Below are 19,408 nucleotides of genomic sequence, written 5' to 3'. Positions count from 1 at the left end.
TCTGTTGTTTGTGAAGAGGATTTCTTGTATTTTGTCTACAGGGGCACTAAAACTTTGTGATGACAGCCTGTAGGATAAAGCATCCATGGGACACAAACGTTTAGAAAATAACGTTTAAAAAAATCTCAGTGGTGTTGTAAAAGTGAAAAACTTTTCCTATAAATTTCTCATAAATATATAAAAAGTTCCAGTGGTGGATGCTAAAATTAAACTTGAGCCAAAATCTCAGGCTCACGGAGCTCTGAATACTGTTTTACTCTTGGATCTGTATGATGTCATAAAGAGTAGATATCCTCACACAGCACTGAGCACAGACACAAACCGAGTGTTTGTGAGGGGCACTGACAGAGTAGGAAGCAGCGTTAAAGGAAGAGGAGCAGCTGGGCGAGCTGTGGGGCCGGATCAGTGCCTGGTGTAAGATAAATAACTGTGAATCATTCACATCTGCTCTGGTAGAGTCCAAGTATGAATAATAATATGTAGTTAGACGTAAGCAGAATCGGCCCACTTTAATAAATGTTGTGAAAATAAAATGCTGAAGTTGCGATCGTGAGAAAAATGTTGCAACTGTTACCATTTAGCTCAGGTCGGGTCTACAGTAAAATGTCAAAACAAATCTGGATCATGGTGTTTGTGTATTTTCACACAATACAAGAAAATCCAGACTGGATTACTAAATAAACTAAAGCAAACGGGCTCCCTACCTCGTTAGATAAATCTCAGTAGCCTCTGTATTAAACAGTGTCTGCTAAGAAAACAGCTTCGTCTTGATTAATGAAGGTAGTCAAAGCTGCCAACAAGCTGAGGAAATTCTGCCTGTGTGTGTGTGTGTGTGTGTGTGTGTGTGTGTGTGTGTGTGTGTGTGTGTGTGTGTGTGTGTGTGTGTGTGTGTGTGTCAGTACGTGTGGAAACAGTCGTCTGAGTGTCCAGCTATTAAGTGGAACGTTTACCTCCTCCTCCTCCCTGCTTCTGTTAATTGTCAGTGAGACAGTGGAGAGTTTGTCGTAGATGTGGCAGCTCATCGCAGGCCTGGCCACAACACTGCATTCCTCTCAAAATTACTGTCAACGTTTAAGTCAAGTTCCAGAAAAGAGGAAAGAGTGAATAAAAAGAATGTGGAAAATATCTTATGTAAGTTTGAATCAATCCAAAGCTTCATCTCACACACGTGTACTCACTCACATATCCAACACTTCACAGTGCAGAGCCTCACTCGTTTGTGCATGCATGCAAATGTATGCACACACACACACACACACACACACACACACACACACACACACACACACACACACACACACACACACACACACACACACACCATAAAGCAGCTTATTAAACCATCAGCACTCTCCCAGCTCAGGGTGTTCATTGAATGGCATTTAAAGGGCAGTGTGACTCAGTTCATTAAACTAGATCAGACACGGAGCGACCTCTCTGCCGGGAGAGGGGTCAGAGGTTGTGACCCCTTGTTTTGGGGGCTTGGATGGATGTGGGGGTGGAGCAGAATGGGGCCTGCGAACCTGATTTAGCTAGTTTTAGAAACATTTGTGAAGCCACGCAACAGACGTAGCCAAAGCTGGAATTAGTTTCTGTTTCGCTTCATCGTGAAATGATAACCAAACACAGAGTTATTAATATTTCCACAAAGACTTCTCACTGATGCTAACAGCTTTTACATTGATGAGAAATCAGAGAGGAAAGCTGTGTGTTTTGTGTTTATGAGATGAGTGGCTGGTTGGAAACTTGGGGAATGATTTATAAACCATGGCAGGAGCAGGAGGGCAAGGAGGAAAAATGGAGGCATAGGAAGAGTTGGATTAAGAGAAAGGGGAGCAGCAAAAAGTGAGCAGGGAGGGTAAAAACCCACGGCTTTCCAGCTTATGCAGCAGAGTTGCAGTCAGGCCTGTTGCTGTGCCAAACTTGGTGACGTGTTTCTACAGTTGCGTTTAATTTTAGCTCATGGGATACGACAATGCTCATTTCTACCAGCAAGACTCCAGAGTTTTATTTTCTCACGGTCATGTGCGTCGTTATCGCTGCGAACAGACGTCTTTCAGTGTGCAGAATATGTAGGCAATAATACGTATCTGTTTTCTGGACATCTTCAGGCCCCCAAACCTTTCCCAGTATCATCAGAAGCTAACTCATAACTGGTTTTCCAGATATACTAAATATATATCACGTATACACATAGCTAGATATACAAGTGTCCCCTGTGTTGAACCCTAAGGTCACATTTAGAGACCTTAGGGTTCACTTTGTGTTCTGCACAGTGAGTCTTCCACAAATCCGGGCTTCATCAGAAAGATCAGAACAAAAAAGACTGCCGTACTACAAATCAAATTTGTTGGAACGCAGTGTTTTCAAGTGTGAATGTGACTTTTTAAAAAAAATTTAAATAATTATTATCACAATTTATAAAAATTCAGCTACTGAATGGAATAGCATGGGGTGCACTGATATTTATATGTAGCTTGTCTAGTGTTAGCGCCCACTCAGAGAACATTTGGTAAATGGCCTGTATTTGTATAGCGCTTTTACTAGTCCCCCCTAGGGACCCCAAAGCGCTTTACACACCCAGTCATCCACCCATTCACACACCGGTGGAGGCAGCTACAGTTGTAGCCACAGCTGCCGTGGGGCAGACTGACAGAAGAGCCATCGGCCCCTCACCAGTAGGCGGTAGGTGAAGTGTCTTGCCCAAGGACACAACGACCGAGACTGTCCGAGCCGGGGCTCAAACCGGCAACCTTCCGATTATAAGGCGAACTCCCAACTCTTGAGCCACGATCGCTCCATTTCATGGAAACAAGGGATTTTGTTACCACACAGGTAGGGTTTAGACAGCACCGTACTGATGGACCAGGACAACCCACAAGTAGGTGACATATGTTTGTTATTCATGACAGGATCTTGGTTACAGTGGACCAAGATCCTGATAAGAGAAAAAGCCCAGGTGTATAGAGGGCCAAATCCAGGTGGGAACATCTGTCATGAAGGCTTGTTGGATGAGCTACCATGTACTTACTGCTTCAAGGATGGACAAATAATGAAGTGACAGCACAGTGTTGGCCTGGAAAGACAGTGGCTCCACTTCCAAAATGCTACTGCTAACTGCTTCGACTCTCAGCAAATCTTCCAGGTCTTGGATGCGTAGACCCGGGTCCAACCAAAGCTGGCATCAACTCTCATCAGGTGCTGCAAAAATTCTTCCAATAATTGAAAGATGGAGCCCACATATTCTGTCTTATCTTCATTTTCTTCCTATGAAAAATACCCCAGCTTGTGCTTGTAATGCTAATGTAATGTAATGCTACAAGGCACAACTGGCTCACAGCGTCACTGACACTGGTGCAAGAGAGGTGGCAGAGTTGCACAACTATGGACAACTGCAGTGTATTGAATGCACCATTGTTAATCTTTCAAGGTTATTGCACATTACTACCTTGTCATTCTGCTTTACCCTGAATTTGGTTCTATTTTCTTGCTCTTGGATGGTCGTGTTGGGTTGTATTGTTGTGCATCTGCCCCAACACAGAGCATTTTAGGGATTTCTCTTTTTCCGAGGGTGGTGGTGGGGGTGACTATCTCTATTAAAGGACACCCAGCAGCAGCTGGCCACGCCTGCTAAATCCTCTTGACAAAACCCACCCACCAGCTCCATCTGCCTCCCAAGTGGAACCCCGTGATGCGCACACACACACACACACACACACACACACACACACACACACACACACACACACACACACACACACACACCTTTCTGGTGCTCTTTGATCCCAGAGAGAGCAAAAGCCTACATCTGTTCTTACTACATCAGATCCTTTTAAAACAATGACGCTCTTGTTGGCATACACCGTGTAGCGAGAAGCCATGACACACACACACACACACACACACACACACACACACACACACACACACACACACACACACACACACAGTTACTGTATCTCCTCACCCTTGACCTTGAGGCAGACTGCTTCGGCCCTTCTGCAGAGACAGAGACCAGTAAATGTTTAGTTCGCCACTGCTTACAACGATAATGATCTTGCTCATTTACACTCGTTACGTCCTGAAATAATGAAATTTGCACATCTAATAAAATTCCAAACAGCAGAAATTTTGTTCAGAGGAAAAAATGTTTCTTTAAAATATTCAAAGAAATATTTTTTGTAACTTCAGAACTGTCAGTGTGCATCCTGCAAGGAAAGGTTAGTCTTAGTGTGTGAAGGAAAACTGAGGAACAGTTTGCGTGTAGAGCTGAAGCAATGTCAGAATGTGTATGTATATATGTATATATGTATATATGTATATGCTGCTTTGTCCTAAAAAACTTTGTGAATACTGTTTATACATATTTGAACTTTATAAAAAGTTCTTTGTGGATGTCTGCTGAAAGCTTTCACAAATACAGACTCAGTGTTTCGTATCATAGTGATGTTCAGGTTGCATGTGAAAGATAAATATCCCATTTTGGAAGTCTGGTGTCAGACTGGTGCAGACCTGGAACAGATTTAAGCTGGATGCACGGTAAACCCACACAGGTGATTTGAATTACTTTGGCTGATTACACCTTCTCACGGGACTGTGTGGGTGGAAACACAATGTGAGCATCTCGCTCCTCCGTCAGCTGCGCTGCATCTGTTAGGGCGAAAGAAAACAATGCAAAATGTAATATTTCTACTGCCTTGCAGGGAACTTTTGACTGTGTTTTACAGTTCTATAAGTATCCCTCACCGGCAGTGTGAGCCGTGCTTTGCAAAGCTCTAAACGTTTACGATGAAGAGGCTGGCTGGTATTGCTTTGGCTAAAATGGGTGTAGTTGTGCGTCACTTCTGCTGTATCAAATGTCATTGAAGTTGCCCTCCAGAATTTGAAAAACAGATCTGATAATAGTCTCTAATTTGCAGAATACAACATTATACTGTAAAACGACTGCTGCATGTCGAATCAGGTACTTCTGCTGTTTTGAGTGCATATATGTGCTCACATAGCTATTTACTTACAATTCATCTAGTACACTTCATGTTCCACTTATCTGCTGTGCTACCAGAATTATGTGCAGTTAGTGCGTATTATTATGAATGAACGATTATTATATGTGACTCTGTTTCTTGTCCTCAGTTGTTGAACTCTTGGTTTTGTAGTGGAACGGTGAGGAAATGATTTCACGCAGTCGTAGCACCGATGATAATGACGCCACCTGTGAGCTTAGTAGATGTTTTCACTGCTGAAACTAAGAACCAGGGATTAAAAATCCAGAGGTGGTGTTTTACGATATTTTGTATGATACCTACCAAAAAGTAAGCCTCACTTTCAGTGACTTATACTGGTTAAAAATGATTGGATGATCCCGTCTTTGCCACAATGTAGCCATTAGAGTAGCAGCTGGAGGCTGAAAGTGTGCAACATCACCAATGAAGCTGTTAGAGTAACGTTCATAAACTGTAGGCGTTTCAATCAGGAAAGTCTATCCAGCTCTGTTTTGACTTCAGTGCTGTTTCATAGCTTTAGAGCCACCCTGCTGCACCCTCACATACTCTGAGTAGTAATCTCTTTGCTACTACAACACTAAATGATCATTTAGCATGGCTGAATCACGGGGCTGTTGCAGAAATCCTGGGACGAAATGTCGTCTTGGCACATTTTACTTGAACCCTTCTAACACTAGTGCCTGAGGATGTGCTTTAATGGCCTCTGTAATGGTTTACTGCCTCTGGACTCCCGCAGTAACTAAACAAAGAGGGTAATGTGATGCTGGCTTGTTTGGAAATACATGTTCGTGAGTCTGTATTTGGATGCATATATACGTGTTTGGCGTCACGAGGAGCAAATAAAATCAGCATTTGAGATTCCTGCCATATACAGGCCTGTTTCCGCTGAGGGCTGCCGAGCAAAGGCCCGGCGAATGACATCCAGAGACGCAGAGAGAGAACATGAGGCAGTAAAGAGGAGAGTTAGGGTGGAAAGGGACCGGAGAGAAGCAATGCATTATTTATCAATCCACATTTCCCTCTTCTTCTTCATCCATTACTCCTCCTCCTCTTTTTCTGCTCACTCCTCCTCTTGTTCCTCTGTGACATTCATCCTCTCCTCCTCTTTCTCCTGTACCGTCTCCACCTCCCAATCCTCTACTCCCTCTTGTTTAACATCATCAAGTCCTTCACTTTTATCTTGTTTTCCCCCTCTTCATCCACTGCTCCCTCTTGGTCATCTCCCTCCTCCTCTTCACCTCCTTCAGTCCGCCTTTGGTTTTATCTCAGCTGTCTTCATCTGGCCTGTTGTTGCTGCTATCCAGTTATCAACCTGTGGAAGTCTTTTAATGTGATACGAACTTTGAGAAATGACTCGAATCGAGACCCATTTCCAAACGAGCTTTGCGCTTGTGTAGCCAGGTCATTCAGGTAACACTTTCCCCTGTGCTCTATAAAAGTTTATGAAAAAAACACCTTGAAATCTGACCTCGAGAAACTTGTTGCTGATCCAGCAGGCTTGTGAGTATGACGTGCCTTAGAGCAGGTTTACCACGTGGTTTACAAGTCAAAAGCATATGAGATGGAGCCCACTCCTGTTTGACATGACCAGCTTCAAAACACCAACACAGCCATGGCAAACACTCAGAGCTTAGAAAATTGTGAAAATATTTGCTATGCTAACAACTTTGGCAACTAGCTGCTGAAAAGCATATAAAACATGTGATATGGTTACTTTTACATTGTCGGCGCTCTGGAGTCCATCGCTAACAGACGTTGTCGTCTCTGTCTCTTTTCAGGTGGCTGTTGTGGAAAAGAAAAGACGAAGAGAGACGCTGACATTGAGGATCCAGAGACACGAAAGAGCCCCAGTTCTCTTTATTTATTACCTTCACGATATGTGTGTGTGTGTGCGCGCGGGTGTGGCTGTGCATCAGGAAGAGGACGAGCATAGAGCATGTGTGCATTCTGATCGGTACCTAAGATTTAAGGCTATCATTTGCAAATTTTGTTTACTTTTTATAAGGTTCCAATAATTCATATATCATTGTCTAAGTATAAACAAAAGGACTTCACTCTTGGTACATATTGTGTTTTGTGTTTGTAACTAGCCTCCTATTTAAGAATGTATATTTGTATGTATGATATACTCATCTAGAAACTATATAATGGACAGTTTTAATATTGCTTCATCTCGTCACCACTATACTGCTCGTGCCATTAAATCCATGCACACGAGCATCTCTGAAACAGAAGTAATGCAGTCACTTCAAAGAAAACAACGAATGCTAAAGTTTTTCATTTCTGTTTATCTCTCATTTGTGGAATTATAGGAGAAAACCGTGATAATGACGTCATAATAATGACGCTATAATAATGACGCTATAATAATGACGTCATAATAATGACGATCTCAGAGGGCTTTCAGGTAGCCTACTCTGGCAGCCATATTGGAGGTCCTCGGTTCTTTTGTAGCTTAAACTGCACCTGCTTTAAAGCTTTAATTTATTAGTTAATGGACTCACAACAAAGTAGCTAACAGCTTCAAACCCCATGTAAATACTAACACTCAAATCTGGTAGGTAATAGTAGATAAGACTCTTTGTCAGATGTTCGTCATGCTGTGTGGGTTCATGTTACAGGCTTACTTTGGTAGTTCTGACCAGGATTTTCATCACTTCTCTGAATATTCATCTCACAGTACTGCAACAGGGTAAAACTGCTTTTACATGAAAGGACACGGTTGAAAGAAGAAGGAGATTATCATGGACCAGTGCTTAGACTGAAGTACGTATGAGTTTTGGGAGCTTTTCAGCTCCAGTCCACTGTTCCTGTGACCTACCAAGGCTTTTATCTGCATACTTGACCCCAGGTTGTTCAAATAGACACAAATTTGACATCAGATGCCCTACCTGACACATTTATTCCTGACACTAGGAAAACTCCAGCTGTGACTCCTTGATGCTGAATTTGTGGCTCTTCTGAGTCTCAAACTGCAGAGCTGAGGCAAATGTGTTAACCACTACACAATGGTGTAAAAACCACTCGGCCAAATGTCACGAACCCAGAATTTGAACCAAAGACCATAAAATAACCTTTAATATTTGATGTGGACCAACATTTGGCTGATGCTCATTCGTTTCCATGACCTCACTGCAGTCTCTCCTGCTACACTGGTTTGCAGCTGTTTATCTGGACAAACCAACTAATGGAGGAAAACAGCATTAATGAGAATTACCTTTGGCTGGTTTCTCTGAACACAGTCCAGGTTTGTGCACTTTTAAACATAAACCTGCCTATTGCTGAAGCTCTGACAAATCTATTTTTATTTGTATCATATTATCAGAGTTCAAAAAAGGACACTAATGAGCATGTGCAGAGGTAACAGCGAGCAGCCGAGATGAAAAGGCCTTAGTATGCGTCAGCTCGTACTGCCGACGTTTGGCTTCTCTCTTTTGAATTGAATCCAAGTAAGACATGGATTCTTGTATTTGCAATAAAAAGCTGGTGTTATTATGGGTGACCTGTTGTATGTAATTGCACTTTGAAATGTGTATGTGAGTAATATTCACTCAGAATCCTCGAGAGTAAAGGCCAAAACTCCCAAAGTAAGGCCCCATTTGTAGGAAAATTCTAGCGGTTTGATATTTCCGTGGACCTCCACGATGGAACCAGATGGAACTGATTGTGTTTCGCACCTTGAAAAGTCTCTCTCGTCCAAACGATCTCTGCGGACGATTTTGACAGTGTACACAACTCTACGGGGACGGCACCAACCGGTGTGCGCATAGACGCAATACTGTGTTTAACAACAGCTGGATAATGGAAATGCATGTGTGTGCTAGTGTGTGTGAGTGTATTAAACATGGGCAATAGCAAAGCACTGGTGCTTCCATCCATGTATATGAGCTAATGTAGAAAAGGCACAGGCAGCGTGGCCTGTTATCTGATCCTGCCCTCGACAATCCTCCTTTTCACTTTTACTGTTACTAACAAAGAATCTGCAATATCCTCTCGGACACAGACGATCTGAGTCACCGAGTTATTTTTAAGCTTCTACGTTACAGATCTGGAATTTCTTTTCTCTGAAAAATTTGAATGACTGATTTGTAGTGTGTGTGTGTGTGTGTGTGTGTGTGTGTGTGTGTGTGTGTGTGTGTGTGTGTGTGTGTGTGTGTGTGTGTGTGTGTGTGTGTGTGTGTGTGTGTGTGGAGTAGATACACATAGTAGGAGGTGGTGATTAACTCTGATCAGTCCCTATAACACCAACATGTGCTCTCAAGCAGAGACATTCCCAAACTGTGTGCCCGTGCTTTGGAACATTTTATGACACAGCGATGAAGGTGAGCTGTATGCTGTCATCTGCAAAGATCTTCTACTGGGTTTTTGTCTTTCTTTTGTTGTTTTGTGTGCAAATATCTGAATATTTCAGCTTAGATGTGTGGTGATGATGTGAAGTGCTACCGATACAATGGCTTCCTCTTTACCAGTCCGTTTGAAAGCGACTGAAACAATAATATTGGCCCTGCACTGTTGATTAGCCAAAAATCTGAAGCCATGGACGAATGGAAACCGTGGATGCTTCTAATGTGACTCCACAGCCTCTCAAACACACATAATAGAGATGTCTTGCCTGCCAGATTATTTCTTCACAGCCATCTAGACCTGGCATCTAGAAAACCCTGCAACCCCTACGTGCACTCTCTCGGCTGATTTTGCAGACTGTTTTCATGTCTTTCTTCCATACAGTGCTTACATAATTTAATAATCCCTCTTCTTTATGCCAACCATGTGGTGAACCAAAGCTCAGCTGTAGCTAGCATGAAGCTTTTCCAGTTGGCTACTTCAGTTATTACAGTACGTACGGCTGTGGGCCACTGGTTTGGAATGCCTGTGTTCTTCTGTTATGCACTGGCTTTGCCCTTAATGATTAATATATGAATATAAGTATATATATACCCTTGCTTTGCTCAAACCAGCCTTCCTCACAAATGTAAATATTGTCCCTTGGTTTTAACTTTTATTGCAGATAGGGGAGAACTCGTGGAAGTGCTGTACTCTGAGTTATCTCGCGGCTTTTCAGTGTCATCCCCGGGCTGTGATTGTGCGGCACGAAAAAAGGGGAGGCAAGGCGGTGGGTAATGCCAGTAAAGCAGCGTGACAGAGGAGGGTTAATACCATCGAGCTGTGCTAAGATTGCCCAGCCTCGCTTGGCTTTAAGGGATTGCAGGCAGTATTAGCAGCTGAATAATTATTTTTGCTATGTTTCTCCTTGTGTGCACACTTTCAGTGTGGCTCATATTCATTCATTCAGCCCAACCCCCACGCCCCAATGCTCTTCTTTTAGGCTCGAGAGCCTGGAGTCTTGTAAAAAACGTATATTTTTGAGTCCTGTGCAGGCAGAGTTCAAGCTCTGTTTTAACTTGAATGTGCTTCATATCTTTCACGTAGAGCCCAGTGAAGGAACGACTAGTCGGAATTGCACATTTAGCACTGTGACAGAGAAGAAAGAGAGATTGATAACGTAGTGCTTTTTCATCGTCGCTGGAGTGAAAAAGTGACGCTTCCACTATGTTTGTATACAGGGTTACAAGTGTCCCCTTAATGCTGTTAAAGAGACGTCATATATGACTGTACATATATGATGAGTATAAATATAAGGCATCTATTTTTGACAGTCTTTGTGGTGTGGGCAGAAGTCGTACGAATAGGAAAAACATATAGGTTGGAGCCAACGTGCATCCTCGCCGTGCTCAACGATGAGTCTGTGTTTGCAACTTTTTTCTGTAAAGCTTCTCTTCACGTTTGGATTTTTCTTTTTGTATGCTGCACTGAAAATACGTCATTTTCACAAGTGGTTTGGAAAACAGAAGTGTCAGTCACTTCATCCAGTGAAATATTATAGTATACAGTAGAGTAGCTGTTGCATTATTTGTTACGAGCTGTATGTAATGTTATTATGGAAGATGTAATGTCCTTCTGTAAATGTTGTTTAATGTTTTACCTGAAATAAAAATTTATTAATGCTTCAGATGCGTCTGTGGGTCACATATCATTTGTTCTTACGTTCACACAGAAAAGTTGACACGTGGTGTCTCTGCATACTTAAACACAGCCTAGTGCCGTGTCTCTTTAGAGTCTTTTGACCTTTTGGCCACACAGAAAAGTGACACTGATCAACCAATCAGTCAGTCACTTAGGCTAACATTATAATGTCCCAGAAATACTGAAGAACCAGCAGCAAAGCAGATATAAAGTTCACATCAAGTTCAACGAAGCAACAAAATCTGCAAAGCATTTAGAGAGATAAAAACAAGAACTTCCTTGTGACTAGGAAAAGTTGGTGGTTGTCCAGTAGCTGGACTGAAGGTTTTTTTTGCTAGTTGCTTTGACCAACCTGTCCCCCAGAGGTCTGGTATGCAACCAGCCAATGGGCAACCATTTTCAGTCACAAAGCAACTGCACAGGTTAGAATCTAGGATCTATCTATGCCCCTCCCCAGCCTGGTGCTGTCGGAGGTTTCTTCCTGTTAAAAGGGAGTTTTTCCTTCCCACTGTCGCCAAAGTGCTGCTCATAGAGGGTCATATGATTGTTGGGTTTTTCTCTGTATGTATTATTGTAGGGTCTACCTTACAGTATAAAGCGCCTTGAGGTGACTGTTGTTGTGATTTGGTGCTGTATGAATAAAATAAAATGGAATTGAATAGATAAAAATCTGATTACTCAACATTACCTTCCTAAAACAGTACGTGTCTTATTCCATATATGTAGTTAATAACCAAAATTCTGAATTTTGATTTTCAAAGGAGGAACAGAGGACCGTGTGTGTTCCTCTTCTGATTACACCCAGTACTGTAAAGTATATGTTGTACAGAGAGAGAAAATAAAGCAGTCGCCTGTGCATGCGCAATTATTAGAGTATATTTAATGACCTTTTTTTAGCTGCTCTCAGCAAACATCATTTCCCACAAACCCTAAGCATTTGCAGGTCAACGCTGCAGAATTACTGTAATGACCAGTTTCTATCTTGAAAACAGTGTGTGTAATATCATCTGATTCATAATTACAACTGGGAATCTGGGACTTAATAGCACAGCTGGATTTGTAGTTATGAGCGTAGTTACAAATGTCACTGGGATTTTGAATGAGGTTTGAACAGAACCCAGAAGATCGTATTCCACTTTGGCTCTGTGCACGAGTGCAGTGCTAGAGCACTACTCTAACTTAAGATACAAAGCTAATTACATTGCAATGGTGGCTGCTTTAGTTAAAGTTAAATAAATGAATCCCCCAGGATAGATTTCATTTCATTGCAGATTTCCATGTAATAGCAACTGCCTGTGTCTCTCTAGTCTACAGCACATACAGTATAAAAACATATTAATATTGACATATTATTTCTCTAGACTTTCTACATCATCACTGGATAGTTTTCAACATTTCTGATATAGACTTTAGTGATACTGCTACAGATAGAGCTTTAAAATAAAAGACAAGCAGAACATCTGGTGACACAAGTCTGCGTGAAGCTCTCATCGCACTCTCAGTGCAGCCCAAGCAAGAAAATCTAGCATTCCTATGTCAGTGTGCATTTTACAGTGCTCGCTCCTCTCATCCTGCTAACAGCCTGCAGTGCCAGATGGGAAACCTTTCTCTCATTTTGTCTGCGTTAAGGATCGTATGTATTTTTCCACCTTTAGCTAATTCCTCCCTCTTGTTCAGTAATAATCAAAATCTTTGAGTAAATGCTGAGTATAAGAAGTTATGTCTGTGACTACAAACTGTCTGCATGTGGAACAACAATGCTGCACGCTCGATTTCAGGGCAGAAGAGTCCAACTTATTCCATTAACCCTACAGAAAAAGGAAGTGTTTTAGTTTTACAGGAGCAAATACAACATATTTATATACGTGTAATACATGAGGTGCATCAGGGAAAACAGTAGAGTAGAAAAATGAATGCATGAATTAATGCTTTTCATATTAGAGGGCAGTACAGACAAGCTGAAAACCCAATATGGACATGGAAGAAAATATACTTTCTTCTTCTTCTCTGTTTTAATCCAGTAGTTCTTAAACAACATCAGCAATCAAGCTCACTCTGAGGTTCAGCTGCCCTGAGGAATCAAAGTCCAGCACTCAGTCTCTAGTTTTACTCTTTTTTTGGGCTCCTGAGGTAAACATCTGTATTAGATGTCTTTGTCAGCTGTTTGTTCAAGGTTCAAGGCTCTTTATTATTTGTCACATGCATAGTTATACAAGTATAACACACAGTGAAATGTAGTCTGACACGCTCCTCGACATGTGCAAAAATTGGGGGGGGGGGGGGGGGGGGTGTAGAGGAAGAACATTATATATATATATATATATATATATATATATATATATATATATATATATATATATATATATATATATATATATATATATATATATATATATATATATATATATATATATATACACATATAGTATATACACTGGGTGAATGTGCAGTAGTAGCAGCAAGCAGGTGAATTCTGTACATTAATATGAATAGACATCTGACTATTTTACAGGATAGACAATATAATGTAATGGCACCTATACCACCACTGATACAGAGGAAGAGACAGGCTTGATCAGGTTAAGAGCCCCTATGAGCAAGTGCTTTGCAAGACATTGACCACAAACTGCTAAGGCATGTAAAGAGAGACTACAAGCAAACAAAGTAAAGAGGAAGGGAGCCAACACTCAGAAGGACACTTGATTCGGTCTTTTAATGTGTGCAGCGCTGTTCCAAAACGAACCCCTGCAATTTATGCAAACATGAGGAAAAATGCAGACCCTCCCTAACCTCCATCTCTTAGATCCTACAGAGAGAGAGAGAGAGAGGGAGAGAGGGAGAGAGAGAGGTATTAAGCTATTGAAGGTGACACGGATGTAGATAGGAAGTGCGTCAGTACAAAAGTATGTGTGCCAAAGTAGAAACCAGAGTTCAGCTACGTCTTTTTTTTTTTTGCATCTATTAAAATATAAAGTACTTTAACCTCTATGTGTATTATATTCCTTTTATTTGGTACTTTTACTGTGCGTTTAATCTGCTCTCTAAATTATCATAACTTAACCATTTCATTTTGAATGACTTTCTAGAGAAGGCAGCATATTCAAAAAAATGATAAAATGTAATAAATACAAAATCAGAACCAAAGGGGGATAAAGTCAAGATAATGAAATTTTTCCCATCCAGATTAAAATAGTCTGCGTATTAGTTTTTAAGCTCACAAAGCTGCTCAAGCTACAGTTGTATTAAAGGCTTTTATTGTGAAAGTTTATCGCGGAAGTAATAATGACTGGCGGTTAGCTTGGCTGCAGTGGCATTAGAGTGAGGGATCGCAGAACAGGTTTGAACGGCAGACTGACGCTGTGTCGGGCACGCTGCAGAGCGGAGCTGTCCTTGTCCTGGAGGATTAGAGTTCGGGCTTGGTTTTGGACTGGATTTCACCCGAGGAGGTCCGAGTTTGCGATTCACGAGTGTGGATGTTCTAACGCACTGCGCTGCTACCTCGGCGCGGCGACGAGAGGGAGGACGGACAGCCAGAATCCCGCGGCGAGAAGCGGCGCTTACCTCTGCGAGAAACGCCAACAAAGAGCGTTCAGGGAAGTAGCCTGCTGCCTGCTGAGGTAACGCAAGTTAGTTAAGCAACACGCAGAAAGTACGGCAGCGTCTGCATTCCTCAACATGGCTTACAACAGACTTCTCCGCTCGGCTTTGCTTTTTCTGTTTTTTATCCTGTTCCTGAACCTGGGGATTTTTCGAGTCAACGGCCAATACGGCGGCAGTGACCGAGGATTGTCTATACCGGAGCACGGATTCTGTCAGCCCATTTCCATCCCCCTGTGCACGGACATCGCCTACAATGAGACTATCATGCCGAACCTGCTGGGCCACACCAACCAGGAGGACGCGGGGCTGGAGGTCCACCAGTTCTACCCGTTGGTGAAAGTGCAGTGCTCCCCGGATTTAAAGTTCTTCCTGTGCTCCATGTATGCCCCCGTGTGCACGGTGCTGGAGAAGGCGCTGCCCCCGTGCCGCTCTCTGTGTGAGCGCGCGCGGCAGGGCTGCGAGGCGCTCATGAACAAGTTCGGCTTCCAGTGGCCCGACAGCCTCGCGTGCGATAGCTTTCCGGTCCACGGCGCGGGGGAGCTGTGCGTCGGCCAGAACATGTCGGACCACACGGAGCCCCAGCCCGGGCCCTACTCCACCGAGCGGCCACCTACTGACCCGGGGAACGGCCAGTTCAGATGCCCGGCCTCGCTCAGGGTGCCTCCCTACCTGAACTACCGCTTCCTCGGGCAGGAGAACTGCGCCGCGCCGTGCGAGCCGAAGAGATCCCACGGGATGATGTACTTCAGCGAGGAGGAGCTCAAATTCGCCCGCATATGGATCGGCATATGGTCAGTGCTGTGTTGTGCTTCCACTTTATTCACGGTGCTCACCTACCTGGTGGACATGAAGCGCTTCAGCTACCCAGAGAGACCCATCGTCTTCCTTTCTGGCTGCTACACCATGGTTTCCATCGCCTACATTGCTGGATTTTTACTGGAGGACAAGGTGGTTTGCAATGACAAGTTTGACAACGACATAAAGACTGTGGTGCAGGGCACCAAAAAGGAGGGCTGCACCATCCTCTTCATGATGCTGTACTTCTTCAGCATGGCCAGCTCGATCTGGTGGGTCATCCTGGCTCTCACCTGGTTCCTGGCAGCAGGAATGAAGTGGGGCCACGAAGCCATCGAGGCCAACTCTCAGTATTTCCACCTGGCGGCCTGGGCCGTTCCTGCCATCAAAACCATCACCATCCTGGCAGTAGGTCAGGTGGATGGAGACGTGCTGAGTGGGGTTTGCTTTGTGGGCATCAACAGCGTGGACGCCCTGCGCGGCTTTGTTCTGGCGCCCCTCTTCGTATACCTGTTTATCGGCACCTCCTTCCTGTTGGCTGGATTCGTGTCCCTGTTTCGAATCCGAACCATCATGAAGCACGACGGCACCAAGACGGAGAAGCTGGAGAAACTGATGGTGCGGATAGGCATCTTCAGCGTGCTCTACACCGTGCCGGCCACCATCGTCATCGCCTGCTACTTTTACGAGCAGGCCTTCAGAGAGCAGTGGGAGAGGACGTGGATCAGCCAGACGTGCAAGACGTACGCCGTGCCGTGTCCGGCCCACAGCCACCCCAACATGAGCCCGGACTTCACCGTCTTCATGATCAAGTATCTCATGACGCTCATTGTTGGCATCACTTCTGGCTTCTGGATCTGGTCCGGAAAGACCCTTAACTCCTGGAGGAGGTTTTACACGAGACTGGCCAACAGTAAACAGGGCGAGACCACAGTGTAGTCGAACCTCACACAGACTGCTTTGTGACAAACTGAATGATAATCCTTCTTTTTATTCATTTTCTTGGACTCACAGGAGACACTCGCTCTGTTTTTTTAATGTACATATGCATTTGTGAGATTTTTGTAAGTATATATTTGTATTTAAAGATTTAAAAAAAGATTTTTTTGAAACACCTTTTTTCATACGTTGGACTTGATGGAATTTTACTTAATCATCACAAAGAGCCAGCTGATCATCAACAGTCCTGAGGTCTCATGACTTGTCTTACTGCAGACACCTTCTAGGAGTACTTTGTGTGTGTGTGTGTGTGTGTGTGTGTGTGTGTGTGTGTGTGTGTGTGTGTGTGTGTGTGTGTGTGTGTGATCGGTGAACTGCCTGTGAGCCCCAGGTCTATTCTAAGCAGAGTCTCGTGAAACCCAAGTGCTTCCTCGTGGCTCCCTCTCCCCCCGATTAACCAGCTGTAGTTTGTGTCTGTTGTACAGTGGAGCGAGCGGTGGCCCGGCTCTGGAGGGACGTGTCAGCATCCTGGGAACAAGAAGTGGTGTGCAAGGTTGTGAATGTGAGTCACTGTGGCAGATGGTTGTGGCCTGTAGCTCAGGCCCTTACATTCCTTTTCTAAATAAAGCGCAGGTAGTCATGCAAATGTAAAGGAACACACAAGTGGTTTTGCATGTATGTTACAATGCTGTCAGGCAAAACGCGAGATGAATTTCTCTCACGTTTTCCTGAAAACATGTTTCTTTTTAATGATCTGCCGTGATCACGATCTGCTTTTGTAATTCTGAACACTCTGACTTTCAGATTCCTGTTTGGTATTTTTGCGTGTAGTGCTGGGCGGCGTGACAGTGAGATTCAGTTTCAGGGTCGTCTCGGCGGGTCTTCATGTAGGGCTACAGCAGCTCGCTCTTCTGTCAGGAGTGTAAAACCCTAAACACACACACAAAACAGTCTATGTTGTCCTGTCGGTCCTTAAAGCAGAACAGCAAGTTTTACGTGAGATGTGTTTCCACTTTTTTATTTTTTCGTCCCTGTTTGTAACAAAATCAACATGTTGTGGGTCGTGAGCTTTAAGAAAGTCTGTTTGGACTTATTCTCCGAACTTTGTGGGGGAAATGATTCAGCCATCAGGAAAAACGCACTTACCTCAAGTCGCACATTATCCATGTCACTGTGTGTGGAGCAGCCCTGCCCACAGAGAAGAGACCAGGAAACACAGCAGATCCTCTCGTGGTCATCTTTGCTGTTTTTTGTTTTTTTCTTCATCCTCGCCCCGCCTCAGCTGCTCCTGACCGTACAGGCTGCACACAGCACCTCCACGCTGTTATGCTAACCTGCTAGCGTATCCCAGCATGCTGTTTGTCTGCGTGAAATTCTGAATTACAAATTAGTAACAAATTTGTTCAGTTGACCAGACTTTTCTCAATGAAAAAATCTGTCATGCATGACATTATGAACAGTGTAGCGCCCAGCACTATGTTCTGTTTTTCTGGCATGGTTGCTATGACGCAGACTGGCCCTTGTAATATGATGCAACAGCAACACAACTTTGACCAAAGTGAACACAGACTCGGCCCTCACGCTGCACGAGCGCTGAAAGAAGCACAGTAACAATCTAACAACAGTTCTATGTAGATCTACAACATGCAGAAATGCTGGTGTGTTCCTTCACTGCACACGTTCAAAGCAGCAGTAATGTCTGTTTAATAAAGATCTATTTTGAGAAATGCAGTTTTTAAAGAGAAAATGAAATACTGCTGCAGGGGGGTGTGTGTGTGTGTGTGTGTGTGTGTGTGTGTGTGTGTGTGTGTGTGTGTGTGTGTGTGTGTGTGTTGAAGCACATTTTTAACTTTGACTATTTTCTGACATTTAGTATTGTGTCTAATCTTTGGACGCCTTTGAGCCTTTATAGTTTGTTACACAACACGTCGAAAATGATTCCTGTTTGTTTGGTTTTGCATCAAAAATGTGTGATTGTGCTGGAATTTGTTATCAGGCAAGAACAAAAGATTCAAGTCAAAATTGAAAATTCCATTTTGAGAATTTGGAGATGAGATCCTTTAACTTTATGCAGTTAAAGGTATGAATTAGTGTTTCAAAGAGAATCTGCAGGTTAACAGAAATGAAAGTGATGACATAATTAAAAATAAGACGTTTAGATCTTTTAGGTCATAAGTAGCTTTTGAAACTGTTCAAGCTTGAATACTCGTCAGTAGTACGAGATCATTTTTAGTGGACGGTATAAAGTGAAACATGGGTTCAGTGTCGTGTTTCACAATAAAATAATAATAATTCTCCCCTTTATCAAAGTGTCTAAATGAGGAAACAAAATGAGTCTCCAGTACTACAAAGTACATTTAGATTTGAATCTACTTCTGTTTGCAAAATTCCTCGTGGCAGTTCTGATTTACATACAGATTTTAACATTTTTATTATATTTGACAAAGTAAAGAACCGACAGATTGTTTGTCCAGAAGGTTAAAGGTGTCCAGACTCAATCGCGGTGCTGTAAATGTCTGCAGTCAGCGATGAGAGCGGCTGTTTGCAATGCACATATCATACATTTTTGGAAGAGTTTTTTCACGTTCTGTACCTGGGGCTTGAACATGTCAGAAACTGTTGAAAGAGGGCTCGGGTTCATCTGCAGAGTAACCTGATCCCCGTGAACATAGCTGCACTGTGGGACTGAAGAGCAGCCAGCAGCTTGCATGTCTTCCACCGCAGGAGAAAGGAAGCCTTGTGCTGAAATGCAGAGCGGCTGCTGTCGGTGCAGCTCGGCTCTCTCACACACACACACACACACACACACACACACACACACACACACACACACACACACACACACACATTTCACGACTGTGTGTTCTTGTCAAACGCTCTTCCACACAGTGCTTCCGATTCATAATAATCCTTTTATTGTGTTGACGGCTCTACAATAGTCACTGCTTTGAAGTAATTTCCTTTGCATTTGCTATGAAGAGAACCTTTATATTTATAGAAAAAAATCATATATACGCTACGTTGATTGCTTTATGAGAATAAAAACA

General features: G+C 43.2%; 2 protein-coding genes across 5 annotated transcripts in view; both read left to right on the top strand.

The window, feature by feature from the left end:
* The window catches only part of cdk14 (cyclin dependent kinase 14), a 237,020-nt gene extending 226,017 nt beyond the window's left edge, over positions 1-11,003 (top strand). For 3 of the 4 annotated variants that reach the window (XM_085422048.1, XM_085422049.1, XM_085422050.1), the window contains one exon: positions 6,782-9,168. The gene's annotated coding sequence lies outside the window, so the exon portion shown is untranslated. Of the gene's footprint in view, positions 1-6,781; positions 9,169-9,196 lie in introns of those variants that run through there. The other variant, XR_014913714.1, reaches the window with a different exon arrangement.
* A 3,344-nt stretch (positions 11,004-14,347) lies between these two features.
* On the top strand, positions 14,348-18,852 carry fzd1 (frizzled class receptor 1). Its single transcript, XM_085422047.1, has one exon. It carries the CDS (start codon positions 14,703-14,705, stop codon positions 16,359-16,361), a length of 1,659 nt encoding a protein of 552 aa, XP_085278173.1. The 5' UTR covers positions 14,348-14,702; the 3' UTR covers positions 16,362-18,852.
* The last annotated feature ends 556 nt before the right edge of the window (positions 18,853-19,408 follow it).

Source organism: Rhamphochromis longiceps, linkage group LG11 (assembly GCF_057381845.1).
Source record: "Rhamphochromis longiceps isolate RC_006_pf linkage group LG11, R_longiceps_female_GT1.1, whole genome shotgun sequence".
Classification (NCBI taxonomy): Eukaryota; Metazoa; Chordata; class Actinopteri; order Cichliformes; family Cichlidae; genus Rhamphochromis; species Rhamphochromis longiceps.
Note: the sequence above shows the minus strand (reverse complement) of the source record. Positions and strands in the feature narration are given on the sequence as shown.

Bases quoted from the DNA above. Each gene is read 5' to 3' on its own strand.
- fzd1 (XM_085422047.1), top strand. From the start codon at position 14,703: ATGGCTTACAACAGACTTCTCCGCTCGGCTTTGCTTTTTCTGTTTTTT.